The sequence below is a fragment of the Heloderma suspectum genome, chromosome 7, assembly GCF_057233095.1.
Source record: "Heloderma suspectum isolate Gila_16-S chromosome 7, 16-S_ref, whole genome shotgun sequence".
NCBI classification, from domain to species: domain Eukaryota; kingdom Metazoa; phylum Chordata; class Lepidosauria; order Squamata; family Helodermatidae; genus Heloderma; species Heloderma suspectum.
In genome coordinates, this window is record NC_139464.1 from 15,604,599 (window position 1) to 15,625,115 (window position 20,517).

Here is a 20,517-nt window from a genome sequence, read left to right on the forward strand (position 1 = left end):
AGAAGGTGGGAAAGTTGGAAGGGGAAGTATGAAGAATTGTATCATCTCCCCCCCCCCCTTGTCAGGTGCATTACCCCCCCCGGCCCCCACCCCCAAATCTTATTTTTTCTTTAAACTGTAGCACAAAACAACAGAACACATTCACAAGCCACTTGTTGGCACTGTGTACCTGAGTGAGAATTTTCTAGAACATTGTAGAACAAACAGCCATAAAGTTTATTTGAAAAAAAATAATAATAAAAGGTTGAACGGGTAAGACTTCAGTGCTTGGGTATAGCAGCTGAATTACTGGCATTATGTTACCCATAGCTTATTTTCGTCCATTATTTTATTCTTTTTTGTCATCGTTAGTTGTCTTCTTTGTCATGGTTTCTTCCTCTGAGCCATTTGTCTCTTTTAAAATTTTTGTTTTGCTTTTAAAAAGTTTTTGTTTTGCTTTTAAAAAGTTTTTGATGCAGGCTGATGTCTACTCATCAGCTGACGTCCCAACTAAGACTAAGAGTTTTAAGTAACAGTCAGTGTATGAGGATTAAGTTCATGTGCTTGGCCACTGGGTAAGGAACCAGCTGAGGCTTTCCACTGAAGTCCTCCAAGGTCAACACCAAGAATTGGGACCCCTGATCAGTTGGCTTGTCCTGCAATGTGGTTTTCACTGTCACTGCCGTAGTCCACGTCAGGATCGTCATCCTCTTCGTCATATTCATCGTACATTTCGCCATTGATGTCATCGGTCTGCATCTCCTCTTTGATGTGAGAGGTCTCCTCGTTTTTGATGCCATAAGTGCTCTGGATAACTGGCATCCCAGGCTCTGGGCTGCTAGACACGCTCGAGTGCTCCGAGGGCAGATGTGGGGAGGGCATCCCTGCCATGGCAATGGCCCCTGGGTAGACCACGCCAGCCGTCGCGATGGGAATCTGTGCTTGCTGTCTGTTGGCAGGAAAGGAAAAAACAACATGAAAAGGAGATAAGCATGTATGTATGTACGTATGTATTTACATATAGTGTTTTTTTATCCTGTTCCTCAGCCAAAAAATCTCCTGAAGTGGTTTACACATACTTAGTAAAACAGAACAGTCCCTGCCCACTGGTGTACAATCTAAAAAGACACGGCACATGGGGGAAAAGGCATGGTTAAGAGTGTTCTCTCGTACATGCTCATTTGATTTTGCAGATGTCGTGAGAATCCGAGAAGGGGGTGGAGTCCGACAGACTCTCCCCTGCTTGGGCTCCTGGACCCTGTTGGCCAAGCCGCTGCCACTTACCGGCCCTGCTCGCCAAGCGCCTGTGCGTTGCATGAACACCCAGCAGCCACCCATCCCCTTAGGGAGCAGCCATTTTGCATAAAAATGGTGACTCAGGGTTTTCTGGATGTGTAATGTTACATAAATGGAGGCCATAAAGGGGCCATTTACGCAATGTTACAGGTGTGAATGGGCCATTTACGCCTATAATGTGCATAAACGGTCCCTTTACAGCTTCCATTTACATAGCATTACATATTCAGAAAACCCTGAACTGCCATTTTTATGCAAAATGGAGGCTTGCTAAGAGGACAGGCAGCCCCGCAGCACTCGTCGGGCGCTCCGGCAGCATGTGCGGCGCACCCAGCAGGAGCACGTGGGAGTGGCTTGGCAAGCAGCCACCAAAACTGGATGGAGGTAAGTCCATCCATCCCTGCTCATAACATAAGAATATAGAATCATAAAATCATAGAATAGTAGGGTTGGAAGGGGCCTACAAGACCATCGAGTCCAACTCCCTGCTCAGTGCAGGAATCCAAGTCAGAGCATCCCCGACAGATGGCTGTCCAGCCTCAACTTGAAGGCCTCCAGTGTGAGAGAGCCCTCCACCTCCCTAGGACATTGGTTCCATTGTCATATTGCTCTCACAGTCAGGAAGTTTTTCCTGATGTTCAGCTGGAATCTGGCTTCCTGTCACTTGAGCCCATTATTCCATGTCCTGCATTTTGGGATGAAAATGAGCCATGAAGATGAGCATTCTGGGATATAAGATGATCCATGCTGGATCAGACCAAGGATCTGTCTAGTCCAACATTCTGTTCACACAGTGGCCAACCATCCGCCCGTGGGAAACCCACAAGCAGGATGTGAGTGAAACAGCACCCTCCTACCCATGTTCCCCAGCATCTGGTGTTCATAGGAATACTGCCGCAGATACTGGGAGTAGCATATAGCCATCAGGACTAATAGCACTGATAGCATTATCCTCTGTTAATTTGTCAAACCTGCTTTTAAAGCCATCCAAACTGGTGGCCATCACTACATCCTGTGGCAGCAAATTCCATAGTTTAACTATGCGCTGTGTGAAGGAGAACTTCCTTTTATCTGTCCTGAATCTCCCACCAGTCAGATTCATAGGATGACCCCATTGAGTTCTAGCATTATGCGAGAAGGGGAAAAATGTCTCTCTGTCCACATTCTCCACACTATGCTTAATTTGTACACATGGCATCTGGTCCCATCACTTCCTGCATATAGAAGGGGAAGAAATGGAAGCAGTGACAGATTTTATTTTCTTGGGCTCCAAGATCACCACAGACGGTGACTGTAGCCATGAAATTAAAAGATGCTTGCTCCTTGGGAGGAAAGCTATGGCAAACCTAGACAGCATAGTAAGAAGCAGAGACATCACCTTGCCAACAAAGGTTCGTATAATCAAAGCTATGGTTTTCCCAGTAGCAACGTATGGCTGTGAGAGCTGGACTATATGGAAGGCTGAGTGCCGAAGAATCAATGCTTTCAAACTGTGGTGCTGGAGAAGACTCTTACGAGTCCCCTGGACTGCAAGGAGGTCCAATCAGTGAATCCTAAAGGAAATCAACCCTGACTGCTCATTGGAAGGACACAGCTGAAGCTCAAATATTTTGGCCACCGAATGCGAAGAGAAAACTCCCTGGAAAAGACCCTAATGCTGGGAAAGATTGAAGGCAAAAGGAGAAGGGGACGGCAGAGGATGAGATGGCTAGATAGCATCACCAATGCAATGAATATGGACTTGAGCACACTCCGGGAGAGAGCGCAGGACAAGAAGACCTGGCGTGCTATGGTCCATGGGGTCACAAAGAGTCGGACACGACTGAACGACTGAACAATCATCTCTCCCCTTACTGGCCTTTTGTCCAAGCTAAACAATCCCAGCTGTTGTACCCTTCTCTCATAGGGGAATTGCTCCAGCCCCATGATCATCTGAGTTGGCCTTTTCTGCACTTTTTCCAACTCTACATTAACTTTTTTTTTAGGTGTGGTGACCAGAACTGTACGCAGTACGCCAAGTGTAGTTGTGCCATAGATTTGTATAAGGGCAGTATGTTTATTAATCCAGACTCTAAGATCACCTTCAGAGGCCCACCTCTGGGTGTTCCTGCCACATGCAGTGAGGCAGGTGGCTACTAAGGAGAGGGCGTTTTCAGTCCTGGCACCCAGTTCTGGAATACCCTTCCCAGAGAGGCTCACCGACCGGACACCTAAGTTGTGGTCTTTTCAGCACCAGGTGAAGCAAGACCTTTTTATTCTCCCAGGCATTTTAGCTCTTCAGGTTTTGTTGTTTTTAAATAGGTTATTGTATTTTTAGAATAAAACAAACCTATTTATTTAGGTTTATAAATATTTAAATAGGTTTATAAAATAAACCTATTTTGCGCTGCTGGCTTTTACATTGGTTTTATATCGTAGTTTTAAACTTTTAAAAGTTTTATATTATGTTTTATCATCTTGTTGTATCTTCTGTTTTTTACTTTTGTGTACCATCCAGAGAGCTTTGGGTATTGGGCAATATTGAAATATAATGTATGTATGTGTTTGTTTTGGAGTTATAAGTGACCCCAAAGGTGATAAAATATGTAAAAACTCCCACTGGATCTATGTCACTCCATATTCCCTGGAAATCCAATTAATTAAACCTTGCACATTCAAGTTATTAGAGGTCTGAATCCCCCATGTTGTGAACATTCTAAGTTAACAATGCAGTAGCAACTTTGCATGGACACAGCAATTAAGATAAGGAGCATTAACCAACCATTCAGGATGATTGTTTTATTCATCTTCCCAAGAGGTTTTGAGTGTATGAAAAAGTGTATGAGCATGGGACTAGGGGTAGGAGAAAACCCCACAGGCATCAACCCTGGGAGTCACTACAGGCTCCAGTCACCATTTCTAAATAGGTGTATTCCTCTATTATATGGCTTAATGAAATGTCTTATTTTTACATTAAATTGGAGTAACTGCATCATTTAGTTGATATATCCTATATGTTAATATAACTCATTGTTTGCTTAGGTATAGCTTCGCTGGGGTCTAGTTGTCCCCAGTTCAGTTTCTGTATTTATTTCAATTCCATCCCCATGTGTACTCGGTGCCTGCATACATCAGGACCTCTGTAGACCATCACAGAGTCCTGTTCTCTCTCTCTCCTCTGCTGGGGCTAAACTAGACATGGTGTCAATAGCGCAAATACAGTTAAGATGTGTTTTTGGTTATGCAAATAGCAGCAGTGCAGAAACCTTGGGACAGTGGGTGGGGGGAAGGAGATGTTTAACCCTTTCTCTCCCTACCACAGTCCTGGCAAAAATTGCCTCTCTAAAGCTGCTATTTGTGTTTTGAGGGAAGCCTCCATTTCCAATTGTATAGCTCTCAGGCAGCAGGACCAGGAAAGACCTCTGTGCAGGACCTTGGATGGCTGCTGCCACTGAGCCAGTGGAGGCTGGTGGCTTTGGGTTTCGATCAGAACTAGTCAGAACTCTAAAGGAGCTATCCAAGGTGCTTTGCATAGCTCCTTTAGAGCTCTGACTGGTTCTGACTGAAACCCAGAGCGGATGCACTGCCCCACTAACATTGGAGCCACCAGCCTCCACTGCAGGCAGCATAGACAATACTGGGCTAAACGGCCCACAGGTCTGACTCAACATATAAAGCAGCTTCCTATATACATGTTCATCCAACCACAACAAAATGGCATCCATGCTGCTCCAGTAATGTCAATATCAAACCTAAGGCAGCTTCCTTAATCTTACACTCTATCTAATATTAAAAGATGGGGACAACTCATGTCACAATGTTCCTATGCAATCATAATGTTCCTATGCTCCTCTCGTTTAGACTACTGTAATGCGCTCTACGTGGGGTTACCCTTGAAGACGGTTCGGAAGCTGCAGCTGGTACAGAACGTGGCGGCTCGCCTGATTAAAGGCAGCCACTGGCGAGATCACATCACTCCAGTGCTGAAGGAGTTGCACTGGTTACCAGTTGTTTTCCGGGCCAAATTCAAGGTGTTGGTTTTGACCTTTAAAACCCTATATGGTTCCGGCCCAGCCTATCTTAAGGAGCGCCTCCAGCAGCACCAGACAGGCCGCTTAACAAGATCAGCCTCGGATGGCCTTCTCTCTGTCCCATCAGCCAGGACAGCTAGACTGGTGGGGACGAGGGAGAGGGCCTTTTCTGTGGTGGCCCCCACTCTGTGGAACTCCCTCCCTAGGGAACTCCGTCATGCCCCCTCTTTAATGAGCTTCCGTCGTGCATTAAAAACGTGGTTGTTCAGGCAGGCATTTGGGGTGGGTTAGGGTATTTAAAAATTTTTTTTTATGGTAGAATTTTATTGTTTTAAATTGTTTTGTGGTATGTTGTGCATCGCCCAGAGTGGCTGGGTGACCAGCCAGATGGGCGATTAATAAATTTAATAATAATAATAATATTAATAATAATAATAATAACAACGTGGGAAGAAGCGCCACTCCAAGCAGCTGCTTAAAGCCCTCCTTTCCAGACACTGAAAGCTTGGAAATACATCACATGCAAGTGTACTAAAGAGCCAAGTTATTTTAGGCCTGAATTCTTTCTCCAAATCTTGGAACGCCGGCTGTGTTTATATCCCCCCAAAAGCTCCAGGGTCCCTGCAAACCTAGAGGTTTAGCACCAGTGCTCCTTTTGTTGTCTTGCAGCATGGACTAATTCAGTTGTGATAATATTGTGCAGAACATGCTTCACATTGTAATGTCATCAAAGGTGTGTCCATCTGCAAGGAAAAGCTTTGCCACAGGAGGCAAGAGGGGGATCTCTGGAGGGGAGCAGGCTTAATTGAGAGTGAAACCTTGCCCTGGTCCTTTATGCTGTGTGTATAATAAGCCCCAGAATGATCTCTAAAGGCTCTGGGGTACGGTTGGCTCTGAATTCCTTGCTACATTTCCAAATCTTTTGCTAGTTCTTCAAGCATTATAACAAGACAAACAGAACTATCTGGGGACAAGGGACTGATTATCACTTACCCCTTCCTCCAGTCTGGTCAGAATAACACAGTGCTGACTATCTGTTCATGAGGAAGGTGCAATGATCTCTGAATGAGAGTCACTTTATCTACCTGAAGGTTGACAATGTTGGCTCTGTACAGACGATTTCTCTCTCTGGAAACCACTTCCCTCTTACCACTACTGTGGCATTCATCCTGATTCAACATGGGTAGCTTGATGTAATAAGGAAGGGGAACAGTGAGCCTTGCTGTGGGGTGAAAAGGCCTGTTTGTTTTGTTTTCCAGATTCCTAACTCTGGCCACTGTTCTTCACCTAGTTTTCACTGAGGTGGTAAACCTGTGTTTGGACTCATAGAATTATAGAATAGTAGGGTTGGAAGGGGTCTACAAGGCCATTGAGTCCAACCCCCTGCTCAATGCAGGAATCCAAGTCAGAGCATCCCCAACAGATGGCTGTCCAGCCTCGTCTTGAATGCCTCCAGTGTGGGAGAGCCCACCACCTCCCTAGGTCATTGGTTCCATTGTTGTATTGCTCTCACAGCCAGGATGTTTTTCCTGATGTTCAGCTGGAATCTGGCTTCCTGTAACTTGAGCCCATTATTCCGTGTCCTGAACTCTGGGATGATCGAGAAGAGATCCTGGCCTTCCTGTTTGTGACAACCCCTCAAGTACTTGAAGGGCGCTATCCTGTTTCCCCTCAGTCTTCTCTTCTCAAGGCTGAACATGCCCAGTTCTTTCAGTCCCCTGATCATCTTCGTTGCCCTCCTCTGAACCCTCTCCAGTTTGTCTGCATCCTTCTTAAATGTCGTGCCCAGAACTGGACACAATACTCCAGATGAGGCCTAACCAGTGCTGAGGAGAGGGGAACTAGTACTTCCCAGGATTTGAAAGCTATGCTTCTATGAATGCAGTCCAGAATAGCATTTGCCTTTTTTGCAGCCACATCACATTGTTGGCTCATATTCAGCTTGTGATCTACAACAATTCCAAGATCCTTCTCGCTGGTAGTGTTGTTGAGCCAAGTATCCCCCATCTTGTAACTGTGCATTTGGTTTCTTTTTCCTAGGTGCAGAACTTGGCATTTATCCCTATTAAATGTAATTCTGTTGTTTTCTCCCAGCGTTCCAGTCTATTAAGATCGCTTTGAATTTTGCTTCTGTCTTCCAAAGTATTAGCTATCCCGCCCAATTTTGTGTCATCTGCAAATTTGATCAGCATTCCCTGCACCTCCTCCTCCAAGTCATTCATAAAAATGTTGAAGAGCACTGGGCCCAGGACCAAGCCCTGCGGTACCCTGCTCATTACCTCTCCCCAGTTTGAGAAGATCTGTACCACTTCAGAGTGAAAGCGGGGGCTCAAAGGATTGAAGCCCCCTTAGAGGGCTGTCATGTCAAGAAGATTAGGCAAGAATCTTTCTCCTTGATATTTAGTTTTCTACATGGAGGGGATTTTCATATAAAGGAGCATCCAGTTCTGTGAAGCCCCACCATATAGTCTGAACTGAAACTGCCCAGGCACAGCTTCACCATCTCTGAAAACTAGACCCTAGTCTCAATGAATTCAAAGGTGATGTGAAATTGACTAGACCAGCAGCTTCTGATCTAGTCAATTTCACTCCAAAAGGAAGGTCTGTCTGTCTGTCTTTTATTAGGGCTTTGTGGATGTGCACATGTATGGACTGATGCAAATAATTTCCACCAGGCATGGGCTGGATGGAAGGAGTGTGTTTGTGTGTGTGTATGTATCAAATAGGCACCCACAATAGCCACACCAACATCTACCCAGAATTATTACAGCAGGGCTTTTTGGTGCAAGATTCCTATTCGCCCAGGTATTTTAGGTGAAATTTCATTCTTTTATGGTTATTGGTTGTTTTTATTATATTTTATCTATATGTTTGTGTGAATAGTTTTATGTATACTTTTGTACACTGCCCTGGAGACCACTGGATGAAAGGAGGTTAAAAATATATTAAATAAATGCATGCTTCAGGGGTCTTGTTTCAGCTCTCCAGAGATCACTGTGGGCTGCAGACAACAGCAGCTCCTATGATACCACCTTTAGGATTCTGAAAAGCTATCTGTAGTCCCCTCCTTGCCATGTTTACTCAGAAATCCCGATTTCCTCCAATTAGGATCATCGCCTTAGACACCCTCATCCTATGCAAAGCAAAACATGTATCGAAGAAAATCTATTTTAAGACACTGAAATCAATCCATTCTAAGTGCACCTAACCTAGCACGGGGTAGTTGCAGGCAGCCTTAGCTGCACAACTTGACAAATGTTATGTCCTTCAGAGAATCCAAAATCTGCTCCCTTTATATGTCCTGTTGTTGTAAGGACCTCACTTGGGGCGCACATTTCTGTAAACCCATAGACAAAACTGCCTCCATTTCCACACCATCCTACCCCTTAGACAGAATTTGGCAAGCTCAATAGGAAAGTTGAATAACATTTCAAATCTTGCAAGATTAATTCCCCCCTAACATCGTCAAGCATCAGTACTGGTGAGATAAGTGGAATTTTGGAGCCTTTGTTGCTGCCTATTCTTTTCTCCAAAAGGTCCTCCCCTCCCTCTCTTTTTAATCTCCTGATGCCAAGGGTTGGCTCTCTTCCCTATGTTTGTTTCAGTGCTTACCAGTGGGATCACTGGACTTGCCAACACCACAGGGTTAAGCAGCTCAGATTTCTGGGCTGAGCCGCTTATTATTACAATGCACACTGTAGCTGTTTAAAAAACTGCCTGGTGACACTTAGCAGTAGCTGGACAGATTCATCTCCGTTCATCGTTACTGACGTCCATTAACCAGATTCAAACAGCTGGCTCTCGTTCCAAAAACGTTGGGCACGGTCCAGCCACAGTAAAGCACTTTTAAGTCTCCTTGATTTCAACAGGAGAGATGTAAACCTGTATTTAGCTCTCATGCTGAAAAAATAAATGGGACTCAGAAGTGCTTAACTTTGGATGGGTCATGCATTTATTCAGCTATCAAGCAGTAATGCCATGTAAGCCAGCAGCCAACACAAAATCTTGTGGCAGCAAATTCCATACATGAGTTGGGCAGTGTCCTTTCTCTTCCTTTCCAGTAGATTCGGGACAGACAAAAGAAAATACTTCTTTACAGAACACACCATTCTATTTCCGATGTTCAGGTGTGAGTACTGCTGCTTATGCAGCCCAAACAGCACCGTCCATGCACAAGAGGTATCAGCAGGATTGGGGGAACCCCAAGGTTTGCAGAAGTGCAAAAAATCTTTAGAAAACAGGACCCATGTGTGTGTGTGTGTGTGAGCGACACAGCCCAATGAAGACTGAGTGTGCTCAGTGACCATGGAATGCTGACCAATTGTTGGTAGGGTGGGGAAGAGAAAATCAGGTGGGAGTGGGGAATGAAATGGAGTATCATGGAAGAGGGCATAACTAACTGAGTGGAACAGTGAGTAGGAGCACTCCACATGGAATTCACTGCTACAAGATGTGGTGTGATCACTGGCTGCTAGATGTCTTTAAAAGGGGGACAGACCCATGCATGGAGGAGAGCCCTATCAATGGCTATAAGTCATCATGACTATCTGGCCTCTTCAAGTTCAGAGGCAGTATGCCACTGAATTACTGGGTCTTGGGGATCAACAGGAGGATGGGGTGGTTGTGTACATGCCCTGCTTTCCATCCCACAGGATCTAACAGGAGCCCTTGGGAACCAAACGTGGCAATATCTGCAAGTGGAAATGCCGTTTTCTGAGTTTTGCTGCGACGTGCCCAAAGTCAACTTATGAGCATGGTGCTGGATATGGGCAACCAGCTCCCTGCCAGCTGAAGTGGATGGTGGCCCTGGCTTTCCCCATGGATTCCATGTGCTGATGTGGTTGGGTGAGTAGACTCCGGAGTGTGGGTGGGGGAGAGAGGAGGGGGAAGAGATGCAAGAGGCATCCAGGTAACTTGGCCCCTTTAATTCCATCACCTTGCATCAGGAAAACCCCGGATTCCTGCCAACGCCTAATGCAGCATTTTGCTTGCAAGGCTAAACTACACATTGCCCTTTCCACTGAGGTAAATGTAGTACGCCGCGAAGGGCCCATACCCAACATTGAAATACTGCCTCATCTCTTGACGCCGATTGCGCATGATTGCCTTATATTCGCCGATCCGCAGCTTCTTCCCGTCCACTAAGCAGGTGCGCTTTGGCCTGGGCTTGTACTTGTAGTCCGGGTACTTCTCCAGGTGCTGCTTGCTGAGGCGGGCCTGCTCCTCATAGTATGGCTGCTTTTCAAGGTTTGTCATAGCTTTCCAGCGAGAGCCTGCCGGGGGAAGAATGAAAAGGAGATCTGTCCATCTCTGAGAGGGTTCAAAGCAGTGGAAGCCATCACCAAAGCCAACTGGCCACCCATGAGCTGTGAGTAGCCTGGGGATAGGGGATCTTTTTTTGGGGGGGCTGTGGGCATGTTTGGCAATTTGAGGAATAGTCCTGGGCACCGCCACAAAATGGCTGCCATGGAGATGTGGCAAAGGACAAGTCATCTGTCCCGCAAAACTGATTACAATGCAGAGGCAGGGTCTGAGCCCCAACACGCCAAACAGCTCCTTTGCTCCCAGCTGGCTCCCGCAGCCCCGCTGCTTCCCTGATCCCCAGCGGCTTACCACTGCTCCTCCCCTAGCCCCCTGCTGCTCTCTTTACACCACCCCCAGCTCACCAGACAGAAATTACAGGAGTCCCTTTTGCTTCCCCCCTTCTTTTTCTTGGTGGCTGAGACCACTGTGGGGGAAAGCAACCTTCAGCCACCTGCCATCTGCATTTCCTAAGAATCTCCATGTGTGGCCCAGAGGTCTTCATGGGAAATGAAGTTGGCTGCAGATGGAAGCCCCCACCTTGCTTTGAAGTTGTCCGTAAGAAAATGTGTTAATGAAAAAACAAAGTAGAAAGGGCTGGAGACCTCGACGGGTTCCAAGACAAGTGTCTGGGGGCGCACTGGTGCCCATGGGCACCACGTTGCTACCCCTGATCTAGTGGTACCCTTGTATTTTAATTTCAATCAAGGTATGGGGAAAGGTAGATGGTGACTTATACTGCTCCTATGGGACCTCCCAAAGATCATTGGAAGTGCCATAACTAGCCATTCTCTGCTCAGGGCAGCCTCCTAATTGCTCACTTGCTAAAGTCACCTGGAGTGTTTGCCCAGCAGTTACTTTATTTCGGGGCACCTTCTCCCTGCCCCATTGAGGTCTACGCTTTGATCCTTTGGGGTGGGGCAGGCCATGGGACTTGGTAGCCTTGTTATCCCTCCTAGGTATGTAATTCCATGCTATCAGTGGGCTGTAAATCACTTGTGCGATGTTCTAAGTGCCACAATTGGTGTTAGAGGAACAATACAGGCTGAGTTTTTGCACAAAGTCCTGACTGATGTGGGAGCAACCTTGGAGGTGCCAGCAACTAATCCAATCAAGGGATGGGTAGATGAGGCCTCAGAATGTGTAACTGCATTAGAACCTGGCTTCTCCCCTCTTGTTCTCTCTTTTGCTGTGTCCCACCCACTCCTCCCAGTCTAAATTTCGATCTCAAGCTCCTTAGGGCAGAACTTATATTTTGTTTAAGTTCTCCCGTAAAGGGCCATGTGGGCTGAAGGTGTTTAAGAAAGGAACTAATAATAGCCCCTTCTCCCTTGCTGCCACCTATACCTGGAACATCTTCCCAGAACACCGGCATGATGCCACTTCTCTTCCTTCACATCCCTCCTCAAAACCAATCTTTGCCAGGAAGCATTTGACATAAACTGGTAAACCCCCATACCATACTGTAACTAAGCCTAAATGCATGTGATGGAAATAAATGCATATTCTTCCTTTTTATAACCCCTGCTTCAATTGCTCACCTCTTCCTCTATTGTCTCCCTTTTGAGCAAGGATCTATCCTCCTCTACTTGGTAAAGCCAGGGCGGGCAGAAGGTGGATCTAGATCTATTAGTAGAAGTCTAGGTGATCTGCAGTAGATCAGCAGAGATTTCTGATTCCCAATTTTTTAACAATAGCAACAACAAAATAACTACCCACTGCTGCCCTAAATTATAGTGCTGAAATGAAGAATGCTCGAGGTAACCAGAAGTGGATTTGTGTGTGGAAGAACTGTGATCTCTCTTCAATTTTGGTACTCAAAACAAATTCCTAGGTTCAGAATTCTTGGGTTCCTAGTTAAAAACAACAAACTAGATCTGATGTCTGCCTACCTCTGTTGCAAAGGGCCATGCACAGTGATGAATTAATAATAGTAGTAGTAGTGGTGGTGGTGGTAGTAGTAAACAATGTCATTTAGTTTAATCCAAGGTCCTTGCTGTTATTTGAAATACAAGTGCGAACATACACACACAAACACATATTGGGTTGCACCCAGGGTTAGTCTAACTTAAGTCTTATTCATTTCAATGGGTCTACTCTAAGTAGGATTAACATTGGATATAACCCATATACACTATATCAGCAGATTGTGCTGGTCTCAAAGAATGAGTGACACAAGTGATTAAAGTTATGCCTCTTAAGGGAAAAGCATTTCTTGCTGCATGAGCAAACAAGGCTAAAGCAATGCTTTGCAAACATTTGGGAAAAGAAAAATATTACAACTGGAGGAACAATATTCATTTGCTGTCTAGATTGCTTTGCCTAGAGGAGCTGGGTGGGGAGATTTTTGTTCTTAAAAAAATACTCATTATACTCATAAATCTGGGTTGGGAGTTTTGGGGGGGGAAAGAAAAGAAATGATCCAATGGGATATTACTCAGTCAAGCCTTGTAGCACTCAGTCTCTTTGGGAAAACAGAGATGAGTCTGGCTGTGAAAACAAACGTCGGATGGAAATTATTCCATTCGACTGTTCCAATTGGGAAAGTGTCGCAAGGATATTGCGGGGGCTCATCAAACTATAACTTGGGAAACAGTGTTGTCCTTCCTACTTGCTACATTTAGCTCATGCTATTACTTGTACTATGCTTAGATCATTATACCCCCTAGACAGTTTTTAATACACAAAAAGCTTAAATGTCCTCCCTTTTATAACACATTCCTTGTTCACCCTCACTCCAAGAAAAACACCAAAACCAACTAGTCTCATTATTATATTATTAACAACCCATTTTTCCACTTGTCATGCTAGGTGGGTGTAATGCTATGCACCCGTCTCTTTTGAGAGGGCCAAATGTGGACCTGGGAACCAAACAGGAATCCAACAAGTGGAAGGCAATGTAGCACAGAGAGACACACGGACTCCCCTCCAGCAGGTGATGAGGAAGTTGAAGAATATCACAAGGAAGCACAGCCAGACTACCCTAACAACAGGGCAAGAGATGGGTGGGGACAGGTTTAGTTCCTGCATCAAGGGACCCAGAACAATCCAGTGAGGAAGTGAGCCTATGTACACAAGTTGCTGGGGGACATGGGTGGGAGAGTGTTGTTGAGCTCATGCCCTGCTTGTGGGTTCCCGGTCAACAGCTGGTTGGCCACTGTGCGAACAGAATGCTGGACTAGATGGACCCTTGGTCTGATCCAGCAGGGCTCTTCTTATGTCCTTAATCCTGCTCCTCCCTTGACTGATGGCAGTGACAGCCTCTCTAGTCATATGCTTTCACTGCTACCTGTGCCCTAGCAATGGTTGCCTAGTAGTTGAGTGTGTTCTGGCCACACTTAGCCCATCGTGACAAGCAATTCACTTGCTGATTTCCATAATAATTTCTGAAGCACATTTCAGTGCATCAAGTGCTTTCTCATTCTTATCTCAAGGTAGACTAGTCCAAGAAATAGTGACTTGCCCATGGCAAAGCAGGGATTTGGAACTGCCCCCCTCTGTATCAATTCCTCAAAACCCACTGTTTTCCATGTAGCCTTTGACTTAATTAATTAGGGGCAAACTAATTGTGAGGTATCGTGATGTTAATTCTGTGAATGCAATTAACATGCATGGTTTTTTTTGTTATGTAGATAGTAGCTGTGCAGAAGTGTGAACAGCCTTGGGACCATGGAATTTAACTCCGTGGAGTTTAACTCGCCTCGCCAAAGCTGCTCTGTGCATTTCAAGGGAAGCCTCCACTGGCATGACTGGGAGCTTTCCTTGAAAGGTAAGTCACAGCTTCAGGGAGGTAATTTTTGTCTGGACTGTGGTAGGGAGAGAAAGAGTTAAATCCATCACCTCTCCAGGGTGATGTGGCTGCTCTGGTTTCTGCACTGCTGCTACCTACATAACACAAACGTGCATGTCAATTGCATTCATGCAATAAATGTCACAACTAATTTGGCCCTAATGCATTTTATATGTCATCCTTCTTCCATGATGTAATTCAAGGTAGGGTACATAGGGTTCCCAAGCGCTCCCCCACCCAGGCTCTGAACAGGCCCAGACTTGCTTAGCTTCAGTGAAGTGGCTGACTCATGTGCCTCCAGGTGTGGCCAGGAATCTCACCTTCTCATCCCCATCCTCCACTGATACAAAGCCTACCTATGTCTAACAGAAACAAAGCCTATAAGGACTGGAGATGCGTGAGAAATTGATTGGGTTCACACATTTCAATGCAAACTTATCAGATTTGCACGTCCTAAACCTAGACATAGATGTCAAAATCTGTACTTTTCTGCACTTTGCGATGCAGTTCACCAAAAGAAACTGTGTATATAATATGTACATTTGAAAAAGTGTGCACAAAAATGCATATATATTTGAAACAGTAAGTAACAAAAGTGTGCATATTTGGGAAAATGTGCACAAAATGCTTTATTCAATGGAAAAACCACTTGCAAAAATGTGTAGATTTGAAGAAGTGTGTACAAAAATGCACATATGTTGAAAAATTCACACAAAAATACATATGAATTTTGATGTGGACTAAACAAAAATAAAAATCAAATGTAGAAACAGGACAGAACAAATTTAATAGTTGAAAAAGGAGAACCTGAGTGAAATCGAGCTTGAACATGAATAGGATGTACAACCACATCAGCTGATGTTAATCCTTTGTTACCCGTGCTTCTCACTTTGTAGCAAGTTAGATTGTATGTTCCTTGGGGCAAGGACCTTTTTATTTTCTTTGTAAATCCCCACATACATCACTGATATAGACAAATAATAAACAATGATAATGATGCTGGTGATTATGATGTTATCAGTGTACCACATTTCTCCAAGAGGAGGAGAACCTTACTATACACAGGCCCCAGCTATCAAAAGCCCCCTCGTTCACATTCTCCCCTCTCCTACAGAAGTCTCAGAGTATGGAAAATCTCTCTTTTTAAATTAACTTCAATAGAAACAAAGAAAACCTCAACAAGGAAGAGTGGAAACACTGAGAGGCTGATGTACCTTTTAAAAACAATCACATGGTTTCTTCATAAGTCATTTTTCTTTTTGTTGAAAAAAAATCTGATACACATCTTTATGCATCAGTGAACAGATGGGTGACAAACATGTGCGTAGATGACTTTTCTAACAAATCCATGCTTTGTCTATATTATTACTTTTTTTTTAGTGCTCAGAATATAATATCACAGTGCCAAAATCTAGTATGTTGAGAATGGCAGTGCCAAAAGGATGCTTTTGATATTGTACTCTCATGCACACACTTACAGAACCTGGTTAAGCAACAACCTCATCTAGCCCACTGTCAATGACACTTCAGACATCTAACCCTAGTGCAATGCCAGGAAGAAAGAAAGAAAAAATGAAGGTGAGTTAGAACAATTGTGGCTTTCTTGCGAAGGGATTCGAATACCTGGTTAATCTGTGAGCTTCTAGTCACTCTTGTTCCCCAAGTTAATAGAGAGCTCCCTGCCGAGTTCAAAAACTGGCCTTTGACAGCCCAGAAAGGACCTTTGCAACATTTTCATCAGGAAAGAGGAGAGCGTCTCACCCCTCTTTATTGCAGAGGAGGAAGAGATTCCTTCTCCCTTGTCCTCTGATGTTTCAAAGGAACATGATCTCTCTCTCTCTCTCTCTCTTTCAAATCTCACTGTTCTCACAGTGCAAGGAGTTTGAGAGCCAAGCAGGACTGTCATCTCGACGAGAATCTGGAATGGATTTGCACATTGTACTCCACCTACTGTATATTTAATCAGAAAAAGATGCTCTCGATATGCTAGCTGCATTTCCCCCCACTCCCCACACACACATACTGGCCCAGTCTAGCACTAAACAGTAAAAGGTGATTCCTTATGTTAAAAATTTCAGCCGAAATGGCTTATTAAAACCAGATTTGGAGGGTATTATAAAATGCTTAGAAGCCCTTTAAAATGTCAACGCGGATCCCCTAGAGACTGAGTAAAATGTCAGCCCAGCTCAAGTGCCTATTTTAAGTGGAATGAATTAGCAGTGTGCTGTTGGAGTTTGTTATCCCAAACAATCAGTTAAGATGGGGAAACATCAAACTTCCTTTGTACTTTCCATATGAAAAGTAGTGGAGTGGGAGGGGGGCGTTCACAGTGATCTGACCAATTTCTGATGATGATGACTTAAAGGCAAGTTTAATCAGCACCACTCTTAAATCCAGAGACTGGACCAAACTGCTTGCCTCCCAACTCATATGCCTAATCTCACAGCCGTAACCGGCTTTAAATCCTTTCCGCTGGCATATATAAGTTTTATCGTCCCTGGAACAAATGTACACTCCTTATCTTGCTTTCCTCTGACTAATCTAATCAATTCAGGCGCCCTGTTAAAGCCATCCTACCTGCCATCTATAACCAACAACTAGTATGTGGGCCTCTGCGAGTCTGTTCAACGGGAAATCAATAGCAGTGGCTAATCCTGCTCCTAAGGGCATTTCTGCAGTGGCTGAATTTCACAGGTCAGACTGAGCCAAGCTACACATTATGAGGAATGAAATGGAGAATTCTGGATGGCATCACTTCTGATTGTGAGAAGGATGTCACGTATTTGAATGATTCCTCATACAGGAAACAAAACAAATACTCCTTGAAAATAGTAAACTAAAGTCAGGGAGGATAAGATTATCAATGGCTACTGTTCATGATGGCTATATGCTACCTCCAAGATCAGAGATCTCTGAATACCACTTGGTGGGGTGCATGAGTGGGAAAATGCTCTGAGTTCATGTCCTGTTCGTCAGTTTCCCTTAGGCATCTGGTTGGCCACTGTGGGAAACAGCGTCCAATCAAATGGACTAGATAGGCCCCTGGTCTGATCCAGCAGGGTTCTTATATTTTGTGTAACATGTAGAAAGGGCTACGTGGAACTAGATTGGTGTCAAAACATCAGCTGACTTATGTGAAACTGGATGACAAGTCAGAATATCACCACTCAAAAATAGAGATGCTTGAGGCATTCAGTTGTTATGAACGCAGATGCAAACTAACATGATCCAAACTTCCCAGATTAATGCGCAGATTGGGACTTTTTTCATTCATTCATATACTCATTTAATTTCTATACTGCCCAGTAGCCAAAGCTCTCTGGATGGTTTACAAAAATTACAGCACAATAAAAAGATAATGTAAAACCTTGAACATACAAAAAATTGAAACACTTTGAAAGAGCTACAATTAACAATATAATACCAGCATTGGATAAAACAACTAACAATAAAATGCTTAACCTGGTGCCAAAAAGATGTCAATGATGGCACCAGGTGAATGTCAATGGGGAGAGCATTCCTTAATTATCCTTAGGATTTCTCACTTCTCCAACTTTTGTGATACAGTTCCTAAGTGTTTTATGATCAAATATGTTTAGAAATGCATACTTTGAGAAGACATATAGAGATGCTTATTTTGTAATAATATAAAATATGTCCTTAAATACAAAATGTGATGGAACAGACTTATGAATGAACGCATGTCAAACTGACATGGACCAGAAATAATGTGATCCATCCATCCCTACTCAGAACCAACAGTCCTGATGGATATCGACTGCTCCTGCTTCATTTCCTTACCTAGTATTTTGCTGATGTTGGAATTGTGCATATCAGGGAAGGCCTGTAGGATCTTCCTTCGTTCGTCTTTTGCCCACACCATGAAGGCATTCATTGGGCGCTTGATGTGCGGCTCGTTGCTCCCACGCCCTCTGGATTCCCGGTAAATCCGAGATTCTGAAACCCCTGCACTTCCTAAAAAGTTGGGATATGAGGGGGGCGGGGGTAAAGGTAAGGAACAAAGAGCATAATTTCATTGTGGTTTGCTACCTTATCAATGAGAGGGCACATTAATTGAATTATGACTTTAAATCAGATTCAGCACAGCTTCTCCTTGCAGCAATCAGAGAAGAAACAGGACTAGGGATGTATGAGAGGGTTGTTTTTGCTCACAAAACATTTCATAGAATCATAGAATAGTAGGGTTAGAAGGGGCCTATAAGACCATTGAGTCCAACTCCCTTTTATTTATTGATTGATTTACAGTATTTGTATACCACTCCACATCCAAAGGCCTCAGAGGGGAGTAGACAGGGTAAAGAATAATAACACCATGCTAAACTTTTTTTTTTTTTTAAGAAACAGAGTTCTGATAAAACCAAATTTAATAAACCATGGCCAGTCACTCAAGGAAGGCTTCCTGAATAACAGTGTTTTCAGGAGGCACCAAAAGCAACCCAATGTTGGCACCTCCCTAACCCTAAAGGCAGGGAATTCCACAGGAAGGGGGCCACCACACTGAAGGCTCTTTTCCTGGTGAACTCCAATCGGGTCATGGGTCCATGTGGAACCACCAGAAACATGCTCTTTGATTACCTCAGTGAACAGGCAGGTTGGTAAGGGAGAAAGTGCTCTCTCAGGTATCCTGGTCCCAAGTTGTTTAGGGCTTTGTACACTAGTAAAGGAAAGGCTCCTCTTGTGCAAGCACCGAGTCATTACTGAATCCCAGAGGGATGCCGTTTTACTAATACCTTAAACCTGGCCTGGTAGCGAATAGGCAGCCAGTGCAGTTCCCTCAGCAAAGGAGCTGCATGCTGAAAAGCAGCAGCTCCTGCCAACAGCTGAGCTGCTGCTTTCTGCACTAGCTCCAGCTTCTGGAGCAGCCTTAAGGCAGCCCCACATACAGCACATTGCAGTAATCCAGTCCTGAGGTTACTAATGCCTGCACCATCCTGGCCAAGCTATGGCCAAACATGCGGGCAAGCCCCATTCAAACCTCTGAAAATGAGTGTGTGAGCATGTATCCGCTGAAAACATTCGCAAATCTCCAAACATATCCTCACATTTGTCTCATTCGTGATTCCCAGTTCAGTTTGCACAAACGAACTAATTTGCGTGCATTTCCTCAGTAGACTGGATTGGCCCTGTTTTAGTCTATGGAGGACAGTTTTGCAAATTGGGGGCTATCTGTGCAAATCTCCCACTCAGTTGCTGCTCAGTTCGTGTAAGTTCTCCATTTGCAAAAAGCAAGCAGCCATCGCAAGAGCAAATTGGGCATGAGAGGGGTGCGGTGAGACAACGTTCAGAGAATCCTGGCACTCTTGAATGTCACTCGTGCGCCCATCCTTACTCAGGACTGCTTCTTCTATTATTGAAATATATGGCCTGTGTCTGCAGTTCTGTAGCATACTGGAGAAATGGATCTGTACCCTTCCCTCCATCTCATAATACAGTGTGTGATGGCAGTCCACACAGAGCCCCAAGTGCGTACACATGCCTTCCCCCACTCCCTCACTGTGGAACCACACAACTGGAACCTCCACATAGAATTCCTTCCTCATAAGTTACCTTTTGTGCATAGCAGAGAGGAAGTGAACATGCCCATTCTTCCACCCCTCATGAGAACATAAGAAGAGTCATGCTGGATGAGACCAAGGGTCCATCTAGTCCAGCATTCTGTTCATACAGTGGCCAAACAGCTGTTGACCAGGAACCCACAAGCAGGGCATGAGCACAACAGCACCCTCCCACCCATGTTCCCCAGCAACTGGTGTACACAGGCTCACTGTCTCTGGTACTGGAGGTCGCACATAGCCATCAAGCCTAGTAGCCATTGATAGACCTCTCCTCCAGGAATTTGTCTAACCTCCTTTTAAAGCCACCCAAGTTGGTGGCCATCACTACATCTTGAAGTGAGGAATTCCATAGTTTAACTATGTGCTGTGTGAAGAAGCCCTTCCTTTTATCTGTCTTGAATCTCCCACCAATCAGCTTCATGGGATGATCCTGGGTTCTAGTATTATGTGAGAGGGAGGAAAATGTCTCCCTATTCCACCCCATGCATACTTTTGTAGACCTCTTCTATCATGTCTCCCCTTACTTGCCTTTTCTCCAAGCTAAACAATCCCAGCTGTTGTAACG

At 44.6% G+C, this 20,517-nt stretch overlaps 1 protein-coding gene across 3 annotated transcripts in view; it reads right to left on the minus strand.

Moving 5' to 3' along the window:
- Positions 1-200: 200 nt before the first annotated feature.
- The window catches only part of SOX5 (SRY-box transcription factor 5), a 738,693-nt gene continuing 718,376 nt past the window's right edge, over positions 201-20,517 (minus strand). For all 3 annotated transcript variants that reach the window (XM_084809162.1, XM_084809164.1, XM_084809161.1), the window contains 3 exons: positions 18,178-18,351; positions 10,342-10,558; positions 201-928 (listed from right to left, as the gene is read on the minus strand). In XM_084809162.1, coding sequence (XP_084665288.1) covers positions 622-928; positions 10,342-10,558; positions 18,178-18,351 — 698 coding nt within the window. In that variant the 3' untranslated portion in view covers positions 201-621. The remainder of the gene's footprint in view (positions 929-10,341; positions 10,559-18,177; positions 18,352-20,517) is intronic.